At 45.6% G+C, this 18,412-nt stretch overlaps 1 protein-coding gene across 1 annotated transcript; it reads left to right on the forward strand.

The window, feature by feature from the left end:
• The first annotated feature begins 305 nt into the window (after positions 1–305).
• LOC139003640 (dehydrogenase/reductase SDR family member 2, mitochondrial-like) lies at positions 306–18,092 on the forward strand. Its single transcript, XM_070405766.1, has 9 exons — positions 306–370; positions 11,414–11,604; positions 13,380–13,557; positions 13,895–13,996; positions 15,157–15,227; positions 16,826–16,877; positions 17,197–17,331; positions 17,605–17,660; positions 17,930–18,092. The coding sequence occupies exons 2-9, from the start codon at positions 11,456–11,458 to the stop codon at positions 18,039–18,041; spliced, it is 855 nt and encodes a 284-aa protein (XP_070261867.1). The 5' UTR covers positions 306–370; positions 11,414–11,455; the 3' UTR covers positions 18,042–18,092.
• The last annotated feature ends 320 nt before the right edge of the window (positions 18,093–18,412 follow it).

An 18,412-nucleotide genomic window follows, 5' to 3' on the forward strand; every position in this document is an offset into this window, starting at 1 on the left:
GTGGTGGTTTAATAATTTATCCAGCTTCTATTTCCTTCTCAAATTGTCAAACTGCCTGGAAATCTCAGATATGGATCTGACATGCACACATCATTTCGAAATTCTGGTGTGGCACGGGCTGTCTTTCCCTCAGCCTGCTCATACCCTCAAGCATCACTTGGCTCTTTAAAGCTCAGCCCCAAAGAGCAAGATCCAGAAAGAGAAAGGAGAGAGACAAAATAGCGGCTGTATAGACGGATGTGTCCTGAACCTTGTCCCGGAGCAGATAGGGTGAGCAGCTGAAACGAGTAACATCCAGCCTGAATTGGTGAAGGAGACTCAGCTGGGAGACGGTTTGTAGCCGGGAAGAGCAGAGGACCCCTGGAGAAAGGTAAAAGGACCTCTGGGAATGATATTCTGCCAGACCTCTGAGCCTTGAGGGTCAGAGGGAATCCGCACGGCACCGAGCCATGTCCTCTGGGACAGGAACAGTGCCTGACTGTGGAAAGAAGGTCTGCAGAACTGCTGGACCACAGGGGACTCTAGATCTGGGTCCACAGTCAGGAAAGGCTGCAGAGGGGTGCTGGCAGGAGAGGAGTGCGCAGAGGTGCAGCTTCCGCCGCCTCTGTGGCCTGTGCCTTTTCTTCATTGAGCCTAGTGCATAGGACCTTTCGGATACAGACACTTACCCGTGGCTGGAGTGTGGGAGAAAGTGCGGACTTGTGGAATCTGGGGAGAAAAGGGGGTCCAGGAGAAATGGCAGCGAGTTTGGTTCTGAGTAATGTCTGAGCCTGTGATTTGGGCAGCCATTTTTTCCTGAAGAGATAGTCCCTCCCCTCCAGTGGCCAGGCAACCAATACGGCCACACTCAGATTCCACCCTGAATGGTACAAAGGATTTAAAAAAAAAATCTAAATAGTCCCTGAGAGTCCAAAGGAACTGGCCTAAAGAGAGACCTTCAGTCCCAGCAACGGGAACCTGAGAAACATTACAGTACAGAAGACTGGGATCTTAAGCCAGCCAAAGGAACAACACTTCACTTTTTCATTTTTATTTTTTTATTATTATTTTGTTACCTCTTTTTTTTTCTTCTTGTTTCTTTGTTTTCCTGTTTTTGTTTGTTGCTTTATTTTCTATTTCTTTTCACATTATTCTTCCATCACTCTATTTTATTTTATTTTTATTTGCTATTTTTATACCATTTTTGAAATCAATTTTTTGGTAAATTTATTATTATTATTTTCTTCTCTTTCTCTTTCCTCTTATCCACCCATCCCCTTTCTACTTTCTCTATACTGAACTGAGATCCTCCCCATATTCACCCAATTCTCAACCTTATTTTCTGTATACAAGCTCAGCCTCTACAGATTCTGCCGCCACCCTCTTTGCTGAGGGTTTGGTGTTTGTATTTTTTTTTTTTTATGTATTGGTTCTGTGGTGTTTTACGCCCCCCCCCCCCCCCCATATATATATTCTCCTTTTTCTTCCTTTTTCTTTTCTCTCTTATCTTTTTCTCTCTCTTTGATATCATTTATGCTCTCTTTTCTCTCCCCTAATTCTCTTTTCTCAGATGATCACTTATAGTGGGGTTATTGTTGTTGTGAGTACATTTGTGCTTTGTTCCCTTTGTGTTGTGTCTTGTCGAGGTGAATTTTATCCTGTCTGGCCAAAGAGAGAATCTTAAAGGCTGCAAGAGAGAGACAGAAAGTTACATACAAGGGATCTCCCATTAGATTATCAAATGATTTCTCAACAGAAACACATCAGGCCAGAAAAGAATGGAAGGAAATTTACAAAGTGATGCAAAGCAAGGGACTGAATCCAAGAATACTTGATCCACCAAGGATATCATTCAAAATTGAAGGGGAAATAAGAAGCTTCACAGACAGAAAGAGAACGGAGTTTCCTCCCTTGCCTATGTCCTCCCTAGGGTATCCATTTGCAGGGCCCAGAGCCCCCCTAATAATTGACGCGAATATCCAAGGCCATCTGCTTTCGGTGACACGAGAAGGGTATGGCCTGAACCTATGGCCCCATAGGACAGCCACATCATTGTGCAAAAAAAATGACAATTCACCATTTAAGTCATAAGCATACACTATAGCGGGGGTCATTTTGTTACACTCCCAGATGTCTAACAGGGGAGGTGGTGGTATAATAAGTGCAGGAGAAAAAGAGGGTTTAGAGCAGGAAGGTGAATTCAGTTGAACAGAGTTTAAGCTGTCTGCAGCATAGCCAGGGAGAGGCAGCCAACAGGGCCCTGGAGCCAGGATTCTGTTTGTTCTTCTTGTTGAGAGTACACAAAATCAGCAGCTGCAAGCTCCCTAGCCCTTCCCAGATTCCCTCTTGTTTCTCCAGGTATTTCATGCACTGAGGGTCATACTGCTACAGTCATCTCTCCAAGAGCCTGCAGATCTGTCTCCCTCATTTCCTCTGCCACATCAGTCATAACTGTTTACCAATAGTCTGCCTGCTCTAGGCCAAGGTACTGCGTGTGGTGCCTTGTTCATCACAGAGCAGTCACTTGATAAATATTTGTTGAATTGAATTGATAGGAAAGGCTAAAGTTGTTTAGGTTTTTACACCGTAACCTGTTTCCAAATCAGATTTGAGGAGCAGCTGGTCAGGGCCAGGTTGAGCCAAAAGCAGGAAGAGACCATTTATGCCTCTGTGTGCTGCCACATCCAAATCCACCAGCTCACGAACCCTAATTCACCAGCTCACTGCTGTGATGCAGAGAGAATAATCCAGACTAGAGGAGGTCATTCTGGTCAATTCTAGAGGCATGGAGTTCTGGCTTAGAAGGAAGCAACTCACTCCTCTCCTCCCCAGCCTTACACACTGACTTGGTTGTGCTTGTCTAAGACATAACGTGATTAGTAATCTTCGCCCCCTGCTTCCCTTTTAATATGGTTAGAGGGTGCAAAAGCATTGGCCATCCGGTACCTGCCCTTTCTGGAGGTCTGAAAATCACAGGATGGAGCTGAGCAGGATAGACCCTGAGTGTTGTATCTTTACTTGGTCATTATGTAGAGAATCCAACCCCAACCCCACACCAGTTATAGTGCTGTGTCTTGGTGGTAGAAATCAGAACTCCAGGCAAAGCTTATATTCTAATACTTTATTGAAGGGCAAGGCAGCAAAAGTGAAGAATAGAGAGTGAGGGAGGGAGAACAAGCAAATTCAAAGGGGCCAGTTACAGGCCTGTCCACAGTCTCACAAGAAACACTGCCAGGTGAGAAGGAATGGGGCCCAGGGCAAAAAGTGGAAATGTTGGCTTTACATAGGAGCACTGACAGTTTATTCACTCTAACAGAAGGAAAAACAGAGCTGGATCCATATGTAGGGTCCGTAATATTTTTTAGATTGCTTCTATAGTTTCTATACAATCGGAAGCAAGATCATCAGCGAACCATGAGAAAGTGGGAGAGGTTTCAAGTTTGAGGGAAAAGGAGACATTATGTAATAATGGTCTATAAAAATACAAGAAAGTGAATCAACTAGGGAAGTGAAGCGGGATTGAAAGAGGACAGCACTAAAGAGACTCCTAAGGTTACTGTCCATGAGTTTAAAGGAAGTTCCTTTACCATTGTTGTCCACAAGAGAATATCATTCCCTTGTTTTACCATTGTGCAGGAAGCCACTGCCTGCCAATACTGTCACGAGAGTGCACCAAGAACACGGAAGGCCGATGGACCTTGGGCATTAGCAGGGCTGACGCCAAGCACTGAGTGTTCAGATAGTGGTGGCTCAAGGCAATTCCCTAACCAGATAATCCTTTTACTGTTTACTAAACTTTACCTTTGGTATGCCTGTATGCATTGCTAAAGGGCAGATGGTATTCAAGTAAATAAAAAGCGGACTGGCCAGAAGTCAGTGTGCTCTTCATGAAAGAGACACCATCTGGCCTCCACCCCTTAATAATTCATATTTCTTGTCTAGTGTTTTCTTTTGTGCGTCGGCCCCTCCTTCAGATCCTGAACCCAGCTGTGCAGGTCACAGCACCATTGTTGTACCATTTTTCCTACTTCAACTTTTTCTCTAGCAAATATCATTTGCTGATGTGCTGTTGGGGAGTTAATGGAGAGTTATACTTATGTAGGGTTGGGGTTTTTCCCAAAAACTTCAAGAGAAGACGAGAAGAGCAAGGGAACAACTACACATTCAGAGAAGTGACTGTAAGATGGAGTGTAGATTCTAAGCCAGGTAAGATAGAAGCTGAGGATGTGGAGGGGGAGGGGACATGAAAAATTGGCAGGTCAATGGATAGTAGATTCCATTATGGTTGAGAAATGATTGAATTGGGCTATGGGAGGAAGTGTGGTACAAGTTTAGTGAAAGAGTGGGATGCTTATCATCAGTATATCAGGGAATGCTGTTATTGGTAAAGTGTGGTCTCAGGCAAGAATCTGGGAGTGGGTGGGTTGGTGGAGGGAGAAGAAGGATCACTGGATTGAGGAGATCAGGAACTAAGAAGATCATCTCTGTGGATATTAAAATTTCTAATAATTAAGACAGGCCTAGTACTGAGAAGAGAGGCAAATAAACCAGTGCTAAAATCTTCAAGAAATAAGGAGTTATAAGCTGGAGGTCAGATGACAGCCAAAAGTAGGGTGACGCCAGCAGACTACCAAAAAAGACTGGTGTTCACAATATGCAAATAATCCTTAATAATCAATAAGAAACAGACAAACAATTTCATAAACAGAATGAACAGGCAATTTATAAAAGAGGACCCATCAGACTTGTAAAGAGAACCAACCTCACTGGTAAGCAAAAAAATGCAAAGTAATATGAGATGCTATTTTACAGGTATCAGAACGACAAATATGAAAATGTCTGAGAGCATAAATATTAGGAATGAGGTGGAGGAACAGGAGCTCTCATACGAGTATAAATTGGTACAATGGCTTTGGGAAAACAAATTTGGCAATGTATAGTAGAGATCAAGATACATGTGCTCTTTGATCCAGCTTCCCCCTTCCAATATAAACTCTAGAGAGAAGCTCACACATGTGCGGTGCAAGGAGATGGACATGAGGATGTTTGTGACAGCATTACATGTGCTAGGTTATAAACAACCCAAGTGTCCATTAACAGGACATGGGTAAGTAAATTGCGTATGTGTATACAATGAGGATGCTCTGTCCTGTGCAGTGAAAGTGAATGGACTACCAATGCATGTGTGAGGTTCAATTCCAAAAACATAAAGTGGACGAACACCAGTGAGTTGTAGAATTATATTACCACTTTTGGTAAAGCTTAAAAGCAAGCAAAACAATGTGTACTATTTATGAATGCATGTATAGTAAAAATGCAAAAACATGCCCGGCCGGTGTGGCTCAGTGGTTGAGCATCAACTTATGAACCAGGAGGAGGTCATGGTTCAATTCCTGATCAGGGCACATGCCTAGAGTTTAAAAATATATATTTTTTTAAAGCATGGACAAGAATGATGCACAAAACTTTTGAACAGTGGCCACCTCTGGGGATTGTGGAGAGAGGGTCTTGAAGAAGCAAAGTCTTCTCTTTGATTTGCAATGTTGTTGTTTTTCTGAGGTCTTGACCCCTCCCTGGGCCCCCAAATTATGAGTGAAGTCCTGGTAACCCAGGCCCTCCCCTGTTTAGAAGAATCTCCCCTCGTCTCCACCCTCACTCCATTACTCTCTCAGGCAGAGGCCTCTCTCTTTCTTCCCTCTTCTTGACTGGGTTTGCACTTTTACAAAAAAAACCAGAAGAGCATTTGGTTTTAAATGCTTTTGGCCTTCCCTCTTGCAAAAAAATCCCAGGAAAGGAATTACAAAAGACCTAGATACAAAGGACCTGTGTAGAGCAGGGTGGGGTGAGGTTGTGTGGAGGCTGAGAAATGATATGGTGAGCAAAACACATTGGTACAATTAATAAATTAACATCTCAAAAAAACAATTCTGGTGCATAAGCATAGCCTAATATTTTTATACTAGAGGTCCAGTGCATGAAATTTGTGCAGGGGGGGGGGGAGGTCCCCTCAGCCCAGCCTGCACCCTCTCTAATCCTGGACCCCTCAGGGGATGTCCAACTGCCATTTTAGGCCCGATCCCCAGTCGCACATCCCTCTCATAATCCTGGACCGCTGGCTCCTAATCGCTTACCTGCCTGCCTGCCTGCCTGGTCACCCCTAACTCTCCCTCCCCCCCCGCCCGCCGGCCGATCGCCCTAACTGCCCCCCCCCCCTTGCTGGCCTGGTCACCTCTTACTGCCCCCCTTGCTGGCCTGGTTGCCCCCAACTTCCCCTGCAGCTGGCCTGGTCACCCCCAAATGCCTCCCCCACCGGCCTGCTTGTTCAGTCATTTGGTCATCCCTCACTAACCCCTTACTGGCCTGGGTGCCCCACGCAGCCTGCTTCTTCAGTCGTTTGGTCGTCCCTCACTAACACCCCTGCCAGCCTGGTCATAGGCAGCCATCTTTGTGAGGGCATGATGGTCAATTTGCATATTACCTCTTTGTTATATAGGATTTTTCCACCAGGACCTATTTTTATTTAGATAACTTCTTTCATTTCAATTTCTTATTAGATAAATAGAGCCCCAGTGCACAAAATTTGTGCACTGGTGGGGGGGGAGTGTCCCTCAGCCCAGCCTGCACCCTCTCCAATCTGGGACCCCTCGGGGGATATCCCACAGGAATCAGGCCTAAACTGGCAGTCAGACATTCCTCTCACAATCCAGGACTGCTGGCTCCCAACCGCTCTCCTTCCTGCCTGCCTAATTGCCCCTAACCACTTCTGCCTGCCAGCCTGATCACCCCCTAACCACTCTGCCTGCTGGCCTGCTCACCCCCACCTGCCACCCTCCTGCCGGCCTGATCTTCCCCAACTGCCCCCCCCACCAGCCTGATCACCCCCAACTTCCCTCCCCTTCTGGCCTGATCTCCCCTAACCGCCTCTGCCTCAGCTCCGCCACCATGGCCTTGTCCAGAAGGTCTCCCAGTCTAATTAGCATATTACCCTTTTATTAGTATAGATAGAGGCCTAATGCACAGGTAAGGGCTGGCTGGTCTGCCCAGAAGGGGATCCCGGATCAGGGTGGGGATCCCCTTGGGGGGCAGGGCCAGCCTGGGCGAGGGGCCTGGGGTGATTTTCAGGCCAGCCACACCCCCATTGGGGTGGGAGTCCCCACTGGGGGATGTGGCCAGCCTGGGTGAGGGGCTGAGGGCCATTTTCAGGCTGGCCACACACCCTTTGGGGTGGGAGTCCCCACTGGGGGGCATGACCAGCCTGGATAAGGGGCTGATGGCTGTTTGCAGGCTGGCCATGCCCCCATCGGGGTGAGGGTCCCCATTGGGAGGCATAGCCAGCCGGGGCAAGGGGCTGATGGCCATTTTCAGGCTGGCCGCATCCCAATTGGGCCATTTGGGGGCAGTTAGCAGGCCGGCCAAGCCCCCGGCTTTGTCCGGAAGGATGTCCAGAAAGTCTCTGGAAGGTGTCCTGGTCTAATTAGCATATTACTCTTTTATTAGTATAGATTCTGCAGAGGCACTGATAAATTCTGATTTTTTCATAGTCTTTCTTTCTAAGGATCTTTTTTTAAAAATATGTTTTTATTGATTTCAGAGAGGGAAAGGAAGAGGGAGAGATAGAGACATCAATGATGAGAGAGAATCATTGATCAGCTGCCTCCTGCACACCCCCTACTGGGGATCCAGCCAGCAACCTGCACATGTGCCCTGCCCAGGAATTGAGCCCTGACCTCCTGATTCATGGGTCAATACTCAACCATTGAGCAACAACAGGCAGGGTTTTAAGGATCTTTATAAGTCATGCATTATATAGCAGGTGGATGAAACACCAGGCAGAGCCAACCTTACCCCGGCCCGACATACCCTCTGCATAGTCACTGCATCACGCGTGTGCCCACACCTGTTTTCCCAAGCTGTCCCCCCCCCCCCACCCCCTGTGTCTGTTGTGAATTAAATTTAACTGGGTTATTAAAAGATTTAATTTGAGAGACTCCATCTTTTAGTATGTTAACTTAACCCATTTGCATTTATTATGAACATTCATGTACATTTGGACTTATTCCTGAAATCTTATTTTGTGTTTTTCATTATGCTGTTTTTTTCTTCTTTTCTTCCTTTTATTGTATTAATCCAAGCTTTTTTAAAAAATACATATTTTTTAATTGATTTCAGAGAGAAGAAGGGAGAGGGGGAGAGAGAAAAAAACATCAATGATGAGAAAGAATCATTGATCGGCTGCCTCCTGCACACCCCCTATTGGGGATCAAGCCCACAACCCAGGCATGAGCCCTGACCAGGTATCAAACTATGACCTCCTAGTTCATAGGTCGATGCTCAACCACTGAGCCACAGTGGCTGGGCTAATCCAACTTTCTTCTATTTTTTTTTTTTTTTTTGTGGTTACCTTCCCAGGGGCTGATACTCTTACTCAAGGGGTGCTTGACAAAATGGCAGTGATTCAAAAAAGAGTTCTAATGGCCTAGGCCCGTGATCGGCAAACTGTTCAAGATGATATTATCTCAATTTGATTGCCCATTAGTACCAGAAAAGAGTGTGATTTTCAGCACCTATGACTTAAATGGTATCACACTATGATCCCTAATACCCTAGAACTGTGACCGGCAAACTGTGGCTCTCGAGCCACATGCGGCTCTTTGGCCCCTTGAGTGTGGCTCTTCCTAAGCCTTAGGAGTACCCTAATTAAGTTAATAACAATGTGCCTACCTATATAGTTTAAGTTTAAAAAATTTGGCTGTCAAAAGAAATTTCAATCATTGTACTATTGATATTTAGCTCTGCTGACTAATGAGTTTGCCGACCACTGGCCTAGGCTCCTCCAAATGCAAGTACCCTGTTCTGACAATTACCCAGGCCCCTACTCTTTCTATCTGTTGCCTCTGAGCTTTGGGGCACCTACAGCTGCTCTCACCTTTTACTGCTGTTCTCCCATGCACGTGTTTTGAACTGGAGCTTTCTGTAGAAAGTTAACTCTATCTATCTTGCAAGAATTTCTCAATCCCTAATTTTCATAAAGTTTTTTGTGTTGCTTTTTTTTTACTGTATTGCTTTAGTTTTTTTCCCTTTCTTCCTTTTTTAAAAAGTATCTTTTAGTGGTGAAGGAGAAGAAGAGAAGGCTGAAGTACATATTTAATCTATCACTTTTATTCCATCATAGCTTATTTACTTTCAGGCTTTTACCATTTTACCAAAATATGGTAAAATATTTACCATATTTTTCTATATAGACATTTATACTAATATAATTTCAGCCATGCTGTATATAAATTTGTGTCATGATTTTTCAGTTAGCGTTTTAACAAAAACATTTCAGTATTGTTACAAACTACTTATGAACACCCTTTTTAATGGCTACATATATTCCATCAAGTAACATGCATCCCATATTCAGCATTTAAGTTTATCTATTTTTTCAACTATTACAAATTGGATAATAAAGGTCCTTATTCATAAATCTGTTTTTATATGTAAAATGTTTTAGGTGAATTTATTCACATCTTTAAAGGTCCTGTCTCAAAGACACTCTGAAGCTGTAGAGGTTAGGGCTTCAACATATGAACCTAGGGGCAGGGGTACACAATTCAGTCCATAACATTTCTTGAGATCAACAGCATTGAACTTGCTTGGAAACCCAGAGATTTAGCTAGTAAGTGCATGGTTGTTTAGAGCTTTTATGTTGAATACAGATGTGAACTTGTCTATTTTCAGAGCCCTATGATTTGTTCCTGGAAAGGGCTAGGTTAGCTTTCCATATTGTGCAACAGCTTTATAAACTTGGATAGATCACTCAGAAAATGGAATAAAGATTAAGACAAAAAAAATGAACACTAGAGAAACAATGATTGGCTATTTTAGTTATGAGGGACTAGAATAAAGTTTATGGCTCCCTGAGTGTGATCATCATTTATTTATGTCAAAATACCATTTTGTAAAAACCTCCACAAGCTTTTTTCCCTCATAAGAGAAAGTCCAAGTTCCCATGGTGTTACCACACCATCCCACCTTACCTAAGCCTTCTGCTCTGTCTCTGCTGGTCACCTCTTTGTTCCACCCCAGGAGCAGTCCTCAACTAGTGACTGACAGGAGCTGGATGTGCCCCTGTGCTGGTAACCGACTGTCTGGTTTGTCTAGGACTTAGCAATTTGCTGGAATGTGGGCCTTTCAGTGCTAAAACCTGCAGTCCTAGAAACAGGGATTCTTGGTCGCCCTAAGTCCAGTCCCTTGTCCTCCCTAGCCAGGTAGCTCAGTTGGTTGAAGCACTATCCCATACATCAAAAGATTGCAAATTCAATCCCAGTTCAGGGCCCATATGGGGATCAATCAATCAATTGATGTTTCTCTCTCATATCCATTTCTCTCCCTCTCTCTCTCTCTCTCTCTCTCTCTCTCTCTCTCTCATTCTTTCACTCTCACTCTCCCTTCCTTTCTCTCTAAAATCAATAAACATATCCTCAGGTGAGAATTAGGAAACAAAACTATTGCTCAGAGTTCCTCAAAAAGATTCACCTTCAGTTACCAATAGACATAACTCACTTGATAATGTACCATTTATGGGCTATTTCCCCTTCTGTCGCACTCCTTCCACTCCCCTAACATTGCTTCCCAAGGCCATCTCCAAAAAAACTATTTGATTTTTTTTAGTGTGATTCTGAGGTAGCCAACCCAAGACAACTATTGTTCCTTGATCTCCCCATAAGATGGAGGGAAGGTTTGGGATGAAAGGTGTGGGTTTAGAGAAAGTTACTGAAGAAATGAGGTATTGCTGAAACAGTTACAATGAAACAGGTGCCATAGGATCTTTGGGCAGGTGGGGCTGGAAAATATGGCCTGGAGTTCAAGAGATGTGAGGTATAGGCCCTATGAAAGATTTTTAAACAAAGGGGGAGTGGCTGGACTTTTATCTCAGTTGGATCAGAGTCATTTGTGATGTGAGAAAACAACTTGCCTCCCAGAAATGCTGACACATCTGGTATATTTGATGAGGGGACAATCGCTGTTGCTTCAGGTGAGGAGCTGAAGGAAGAGGAGTTTGCAGCAGGTGGGGAAGGTGACAAGAACTTGGACCGGGGTGGTTGCAACAGGCTGGGGAAAGATAAGAAGAAAGCCCAATGCAATTTCTTTGTGGAAGAATAGATGTATGGAGAGAAGTACAAAGGTGACTCTCAGAAGACCACAGTGATATTCCTTGTTAGGGGCTGGGGAGGTGAGTCAGGCAAGTATCACTCAGGCATCTACCAGGGACCCAGCATTGCAGGGAAGCCCATTTGGGGAACTGGTCATGGAAAGGACATGAGCAGCTCTGTGCTTCCTGGTAAGTTTAAAGGATGGTAGGACACCTATCAGAGACTTCAGTGGAACCCTCCCACGAAGAATGGGTGGAGTCAGATTCTAACATGGTTCATGGTGATTGTCTTCCCAGGTTCTTCCCCAGCTTTGAGTCCAGGAGGCCGGAGGCCAGACAATGACTAGCATGTTCAGGGCCACGTCTTGGGCCTTTAAGGGTCTTCAATGCTCCTCAGTCCTTCTCTCAGCAAGAATGAGCAGCAAAACAGCAGATAGAAGCTGTCCACTGGCTGGGAAATTGGCTGTGGTCACTGGGTCCACAAGCGGGTGAGTGAATGGGAGTCCATGTAATCAACAGATTTAGAGTCCCATCCAGGGCAGGGGATGTCCTTCTCACACATCCTTCCTGACACCCCCATCTCATTACACAGCCTGGTGTTTATCATTAACCCCAAACTCAGTGTTTCTTCCTAAAACATCCCGTTTCTAAGTTCCAAGAATGATAGATTTGGAAAATCAACTGCTTTTGGTTCAATCAGAGCAGTGTTTGAATCTAGCCTCTGCCGCTTACTGGCTGGGTAACCCTCAGGTATTTAACTTATCATCATCAAGACAGCTCTCTCTCCCCATCCTTCATGGGCACGTGGCCATGGGCTTTTAGGGTCCTGGTCTAATAGGGAGAAGCCAGAGACCTATTGGTCTCTCAGACTTAGGCATTCCATTGACTGCAGAGTGTTCACTGGCAGTAGGGCACCGGGCAAGGAGAAATCTCAAGATCAGCTCAGAGAGCTCACATAGATGACCCTCTCCTGGTCACATCTCTTCCTATGTACCTCCAATTCCACTCATCCTCTAACTGCCATAATGGGCCACAGTCTTTAATGAGTCATTACCACAGGCAGGAGGGGGGAATTCTGGTGTTCAGGGACTCTGTCTTCCTTTTGACCTTTCATGGTCAAATTTAGAACGCTTTATTTTAGAACTGTTAATATCCCAGACTTCCACATCACCATGATGTTTTATTTTTTTAATATGTTTTTATTGATTTCAGAGAGAGGAAGGGAGAAGGAAAGATAAAAACATCAATGATGAGAATCATTGATTGGCTGCTTCCTACACGTCCCCTAATGGGGTTCCAGACAGCAACCCAGAAATGTGTCCTGACCAGGAATCAAATCATAACCTCCTGGTACATAGGTCAATGCTCACTACTGAGCAAAACTGGCTGGGCCCCAATGATGTTTTAAATCTGCGTGTCCCCAATGCCCAGCCCTCATCACAAATGAGTAATTCAAAACTCTATGTTGCCCTAGCAGTTTCTATAAGAGAAGGGACATATGCCTTCTGCCCTTGATCACAGGTACTCAACCAGCCCAAGTCAAGTGTGCTTCAGACCTCCTTAAAGTAAGAAGACGGAGAATGGAGGCAGAACATGGTCTCAGCATCAAAGTTTTTAAATTGCAGGACAGACAAAAACTTTAAGGCTTAGAGAAAGTGCAATTTACAACAGAGGCCTCTGGCTAGAACAGCCGTGGGCAAACTATGGCCCGCGGGCCCGATCCGGCCCGTTTGAAATGAATAAAACTAAAAAAAAAAAAAAAGATCGTACCCTTTTATGTAATGATGTTTACTTTGAATTTATATTAGTTCACACAAACACTCCATCCATGCTTTTGTTCCGGCCCTCCGGTCCAGTTTAAGAACCCATTGTGGCCCTCGAGTCAAAAAGTTTGCCCACCCCTGGGCTAGAACCAAGGGAGAAAACACTGGGCAGTTAAAGATTCTCTACCATTCACGCTTGATGCCCCGCACATGTACACGTGTTCTGAAGGATCATTACTTTTTTAAAATTCCCTTCAATTAAATTGTTATGAAAATTTTCTCATCCATATGATTATTGTACATATAGTTGTGAGAATTAACTGGGTTAGTCTTGGTGAAGGCCTGATATATAGAAAATGTTCAATAGTTCCTCTTTCCCACTCAAAAGATTTGGATGCAGTTCTTGAACCACACTGTGGAACTCAATTTGTGTCTCATGATTAGCCTCCCAGGAGGAGGATGGGGAGGGCTGAAGCTGTCATAGCCATCTCTGCCCTCAGGATTGGCTTCGCCATTGCCCGGCGTCTGGCCCAGGACGGGGCCCACATGGTGGTCAGCAGCCGGAAGCAGCAGAACGTGGACCAGGCACTGGCAGCACTGCAGGGGGAGGGGCTGAGCGTGTCTGGCACCGTGTGCCACGTGGGGAAGGCTGAGGACCGAGACCGGCTGGTGGCCACGGTGAGGAGATGGGTAGGGTTTGGACGGAGAAAGAGGAAGAGTGGTTATTTTAAGAACATAACCTGATCAAATGAACAAGCGAACAAGCGCAGGAATGAAGGCTGACCATGTGCTCTGCATTGGTTACTCCAGAGCCTGAACAGGTTTACAGATCTGGGTGGAGAGATGTTTTAAGTCTGATGAGGAGAGACAGCTCTCCACCCTCACTTGGTGTGGTCCCCTCCTGGATTTAGCCAGGCAGAGACCCAGGGAGAGCAAACAGGAAATACCTCCCACTGCAACAGGAAACTTCTTCTGCTTCCTGACCCTGGTCCTCATTGTCCCCTTCTCCCTGCAGGCCCTGAGACATTCTGGGAATGTTGACTTCCTGGTGTGTGTGGCAGGAGTCAATCCCTACGTGGGAAGTACCTTGGGGAGCAGTGAGGAGGTCTGGGACAAGGTGAGGTCTGGGGACACCCGGTAGGGCTGACGGATGTCATCCTCACCCTCTGTACGACCCTCTTTCCATCTCAGCTCCCACACACCTTCCCCTCACAGACTCACTGGCACCAAGCAGGCCAGGTGCCTGGACTCTGACCCTTAATTCCCCATCTGTGAGATGGAGGTAGGAGTGTCTACACCAAGCATGTCAAACTCTCAGCCACCAGGAGTTTGACATGCTTGCTACACCCTAGTTCTGATCCCCACTGTTCATGAGCTCCCAGTTTGCTGGTAAGGTCCAACAGAGAACCAGATCATCACAATAAATGTGGGGCACAGAGAAGGGAATGACTCCCTTCCTTGCCTAAGAATGCTTTATGTCCAAGGCTTAAACCCTGAAATCCAGCTGTATTAGTTTCAGAGGGCTGCTGTAACAAACTACCACAATCCAGGTGGCTTACATACAGAATTTATTCTCACAGTCTTGGAGTCAGAAGGCATCAGCAGGGTTTGTTCCTTCTGATGGCTATGAGAGAATCTATTCATGCCACTCCCCTAGCTACTGGTGGTTTGCTGGCAATTTTTGATGTTATTTGGCTTATAGAAAAAAGCATCACTCCAACCTCTGCCTTCATCTTCACATGGTATTCTCAGTGTGTATTTGTGTGTGCACGCACATGCGTGCAAACTTGCCTTCTTAGGACACCATTCATTTTGAATTAGGGCCCATTCTATGACCTTATTTTAACTACGTCTACAATGACTCTAGTTCCAAATAAGGTCACATTATGAGGTACTAGGGGTTATGACTTTACCATAGAGTTTGGGTGGTACACAATTCAGCTTATAATACCAACTTTCCCCAGACTCAATTGGCCAGTGCCTTCTCAGACCCAGATGGGGCATTTTTTTCTAACCGATACCCTTACAGACACAGGGAGACATCCTGCAGACTCTGGGTCTTATGCCTGCAAAGGCTTCCTGATCCCCATATTCCTGCTTTTTCAGGATGCCTCCCCCCGCCCCCCATGTATGTCAAAGAAAGCCAGCACTCTCCCCACTTCCCATTGTCAGAAGCCATCACGCCCATGTTCTAATGTGGTGTATTTGCTAATACAGTGAGAACATGCACTGGACTGAATGTCTCTCCTCCCCCACCCTCATTTGCTCTGATTTCAGATCTTGAATGTCAATGTGAAGGCTCCAGCCCTGCTGCTGAGCCAGCTGCTGCCCCACATGGAGAACAGGAGGTGAGGGCAGGGAAGGGGAGAGGGATGGAGACATTAAGTGTCAAATATGAAGCAGAGGTGGTAAACAAGAGCCAGGTGTTGAGTTAGATCTTTCTTCTGGGCAGCAGGCTTAGCTGAGCCAGTAACACAGGAGAAGTGAGAATTTGACTTTCAGACTCTATCCATTAGTGTCATTCTCTCATAGCTAGAATGCCCATGGGATCTAGCAAGGACTCTACTAGTAGCACAATAAGGGATCTACAGACAGAAAGATCCAGAGTCCTCACAGCTTTCCTGGAATCAGAGGAATGCAAGTGGTCTCTCTAGAATAGTGAAAGTTTAGCATCATATTTCTAGGTCACAAAAGAGAAAAAAAATCCTGTCTTCTTGCATGAATACCCAATTTCTAGAGTGCCCAGAAATCGGCAAGGACTGGAAGAGAGAAATGGAATTCTAATGACAGGAAGGCCCAGAGTTCCCATCACTGTCCTGGAGTTGGGGAACTGAAAGTGGCCTCTCTTAGGCTGCATGCAGCAGGTCAGGGCACAAAAGTCCAGGTTGATGGCACTGAGGCACCCTGCAGCCTGTCCATAATAAGGGTAGTGGAGTTTCCAAGTCCCACTCAACTCTTATCTCTCAAACTTTTTTACTCTTGGGCTAGCCATGTCCTCCATTATCTTCCCCATCATCCCTGCTCTGTGTGTGTTGCACAGAACGACCTTTAGATCCAGGGTGAGTGAAGAGAAGAGGTCAGAGACAAGGCTGGACAAGCAGGATGTTGCTAAATTATGGATAGCCTTGAATGTTGTGATAAGGAATTTTGTCAACATTTAGGAGACAAAGGTGAAAATTATATGATTGTTTTAATTATTTTAGGCATACTTCATCTTCTTCCTAAATTAAAAGAGAGCATGAAGAGAAAACACTTGCGGGACAATGAAAGCATCTTGATTTACGGGCCTGCACAGAATAGACACTGAGGGAAAGGGAATGAGTAGGTAAAGGGGAAAAGAGAGGCAAGAGTGCAGATTTCTCAAGAGGACCAAACAGGTTCCAGAAAGGAAATTTTAGTCTACAGTATCTGATGTGAAAGGAAACTGGAGGGTAGAGAAGTGAGGTCTGAACAAGGGTCATTAGACTTGGTGAGTGAGGGAGCACTGAGGATCCTTAAGAAAAACTTTTCCAGAGGATTTTGGGGTAGGGTTGTGGGGGGCGTGGAGCTTCTGAGATTAAGATTCCAAAGGATCCACTGGGAAGTACTTTGAATATTACTCTTAAGAATGCCTGGTATAGAACACCCTCAAAGTCAGTAAATGGAACAATAGTCTAGAATAAAGGCAAGTGTTGGCTGTATTTGATAAAAGTGTTCATACTAGTTCTCCTTAATGGATTGAGCATCCAAGTATAGGTGAAAACATAAACTTGGTCCTGGTCCTCAGGATGCTCTAGGTCAGAGGAGATAGGCTGAAGGAAGGCAGGAGCAGGCTCTAATCTGAACCTAAATTTCTTTCACTCACTTTCATGGTCCACCGTCTCCACTTCCTTTCATGCCCCAGATGTGTCTATTTGCTTCACTTATATGTGGCTCCATCGTATTTATCCCATCTTTCTCTTCCCAGGGGAAGCTCTGTGGTTCTGGTCTCCTCAATTGGGGCATACTTACCTGAAGCTGTAAGTATAAACTTCTTTGACGCTAGATGAAAAGGAAGGAAAGAGCCCCATTTGCCAAGAAACGTGGAGAGGGCCAGGAAGATCCCAGAATAGGCCATTGCTGGTGGGGCACACCTTCACCCACATTTGATCAATGGGTGTCTCAGACCCTCCTTCTCCAGAAAGGACACACATGGCAGGCTTTTAACCTTTCTTTGTGAGATTCTCAATTATCTCTGCATTGCTGAAGAGATATATTTCTACACACAGGCCTAGACATCCAATAGAAACTCTCCTCCTCAGTTACTTATTTGCCATCCACTTCCCTTTGTGTTCACAGAGGCTAGGGGCCTACGGTGTCAGTAAAGCAGCCATTCTGGGACTCACCAAGACCCTGTCATTGGAGCTGGCACCAAAGGATATCCGGGTGAACTGCCTAGTTCCAGGAGCAATTGACACAGCCTTCAGCAAAGTGGTAAGGACCAAAGACAACTTCTGCTCCTGCCCCACTGAGTGCCAGGGTCCCTTCCCCTACCAGGCCATGTCCCAGAGAAACCTGGCCCTGTGGCCTCTTGTTCTGATGCTCTGGTCCACCACCTTTGGGATCAGCGGCAGAATCAGGATTGTAGTCCTCTGTGAGGGACGAGCCCAGAGTGTCCCAGAAGCCCCTCCACAAAGGTGTTTATGGGGTGGTGCCATTGTGATTCCATCTGGATGAGCAGCACTAACCTTTTGACTTTTCCTTTAGCTGTTTGAGGATCCAGACTTTTGGAACCATATGAAGGGACGCCATGGAATACAGAGGTAGGTTGTGCATGAGGCAGTGTCCTTTTTAGATCTGGGTTAATGTAACTTCAGACCTTCATGATGAATAAAGATCACCATCACCTCTCTGCATTCCTCTTTCTGAGATTTGAGCCCTGGGGTGAGTAAAAGTCCCTGTAGAGCCCACATATCTCCACTTGCAGCCTTTCTCTCATGACCATAGGGGTCTTGACTTCCCAACATCTGACAGGAGCCCAGGGCTCACGGGAAGCATCATCACTCTCAGCCCATCTCCTCTTTCCATACAGAGTGGGTCAGCCTGAGGACTGTTCGGGGCTGGTGTCCTTCCTCTGCTCTCCAGATGCCAGCTACATCACCGGTGAGAGCATTGTGGTGGCCGGCTTCTCACCCCGCCTCTGAAGGACATGAGCTCAGAGCTCGGGCTTGCCTCTCATTGTAGAAGCGCCCTGTGGCTCTGGGGCCACCATGTGGGGACACCTCTATATATGATGAGCCTGTGCTTCAAATACACACTTTAAGTTCAACATAATCAGAGTATGAAACAATAAAGAACATCAGAAAAAAAGTTTACAGCATGAAACTGTCATTAATGTTGTCACTTTTCTTCAGCCCTTTCCCACCTTGGTAATTAGGAACCATGGTCTGAGAGAGCATGGTTACCAGAAGATCAGAGTTCTCAGGGATGAAAGTCTGGTCCATTCTATGAGGGATGAGCAACCTAGACTAGAGGACTTGCTGACCAAGGGTGAAGGGAATTTAGAAAGGGTGTA

The sequence above is a fragment of the Myotis yumanensis genome, unplaced genomic scaffold (assembly GCF_028538775.1).
Source record: "Myotis yumanensis isolate MYYU_CA2020_CCGP unplaced genomic scaffold, mMyoYum1.0.hap1 SCAF_1, whole genome shotgun sequence".
Lineage (NCBI taxonomy): Eukaryota > Metazoa > Chordata > Mammalia > Chiroptera > Vespertilionidae > Myotis > Myotis yumanensis.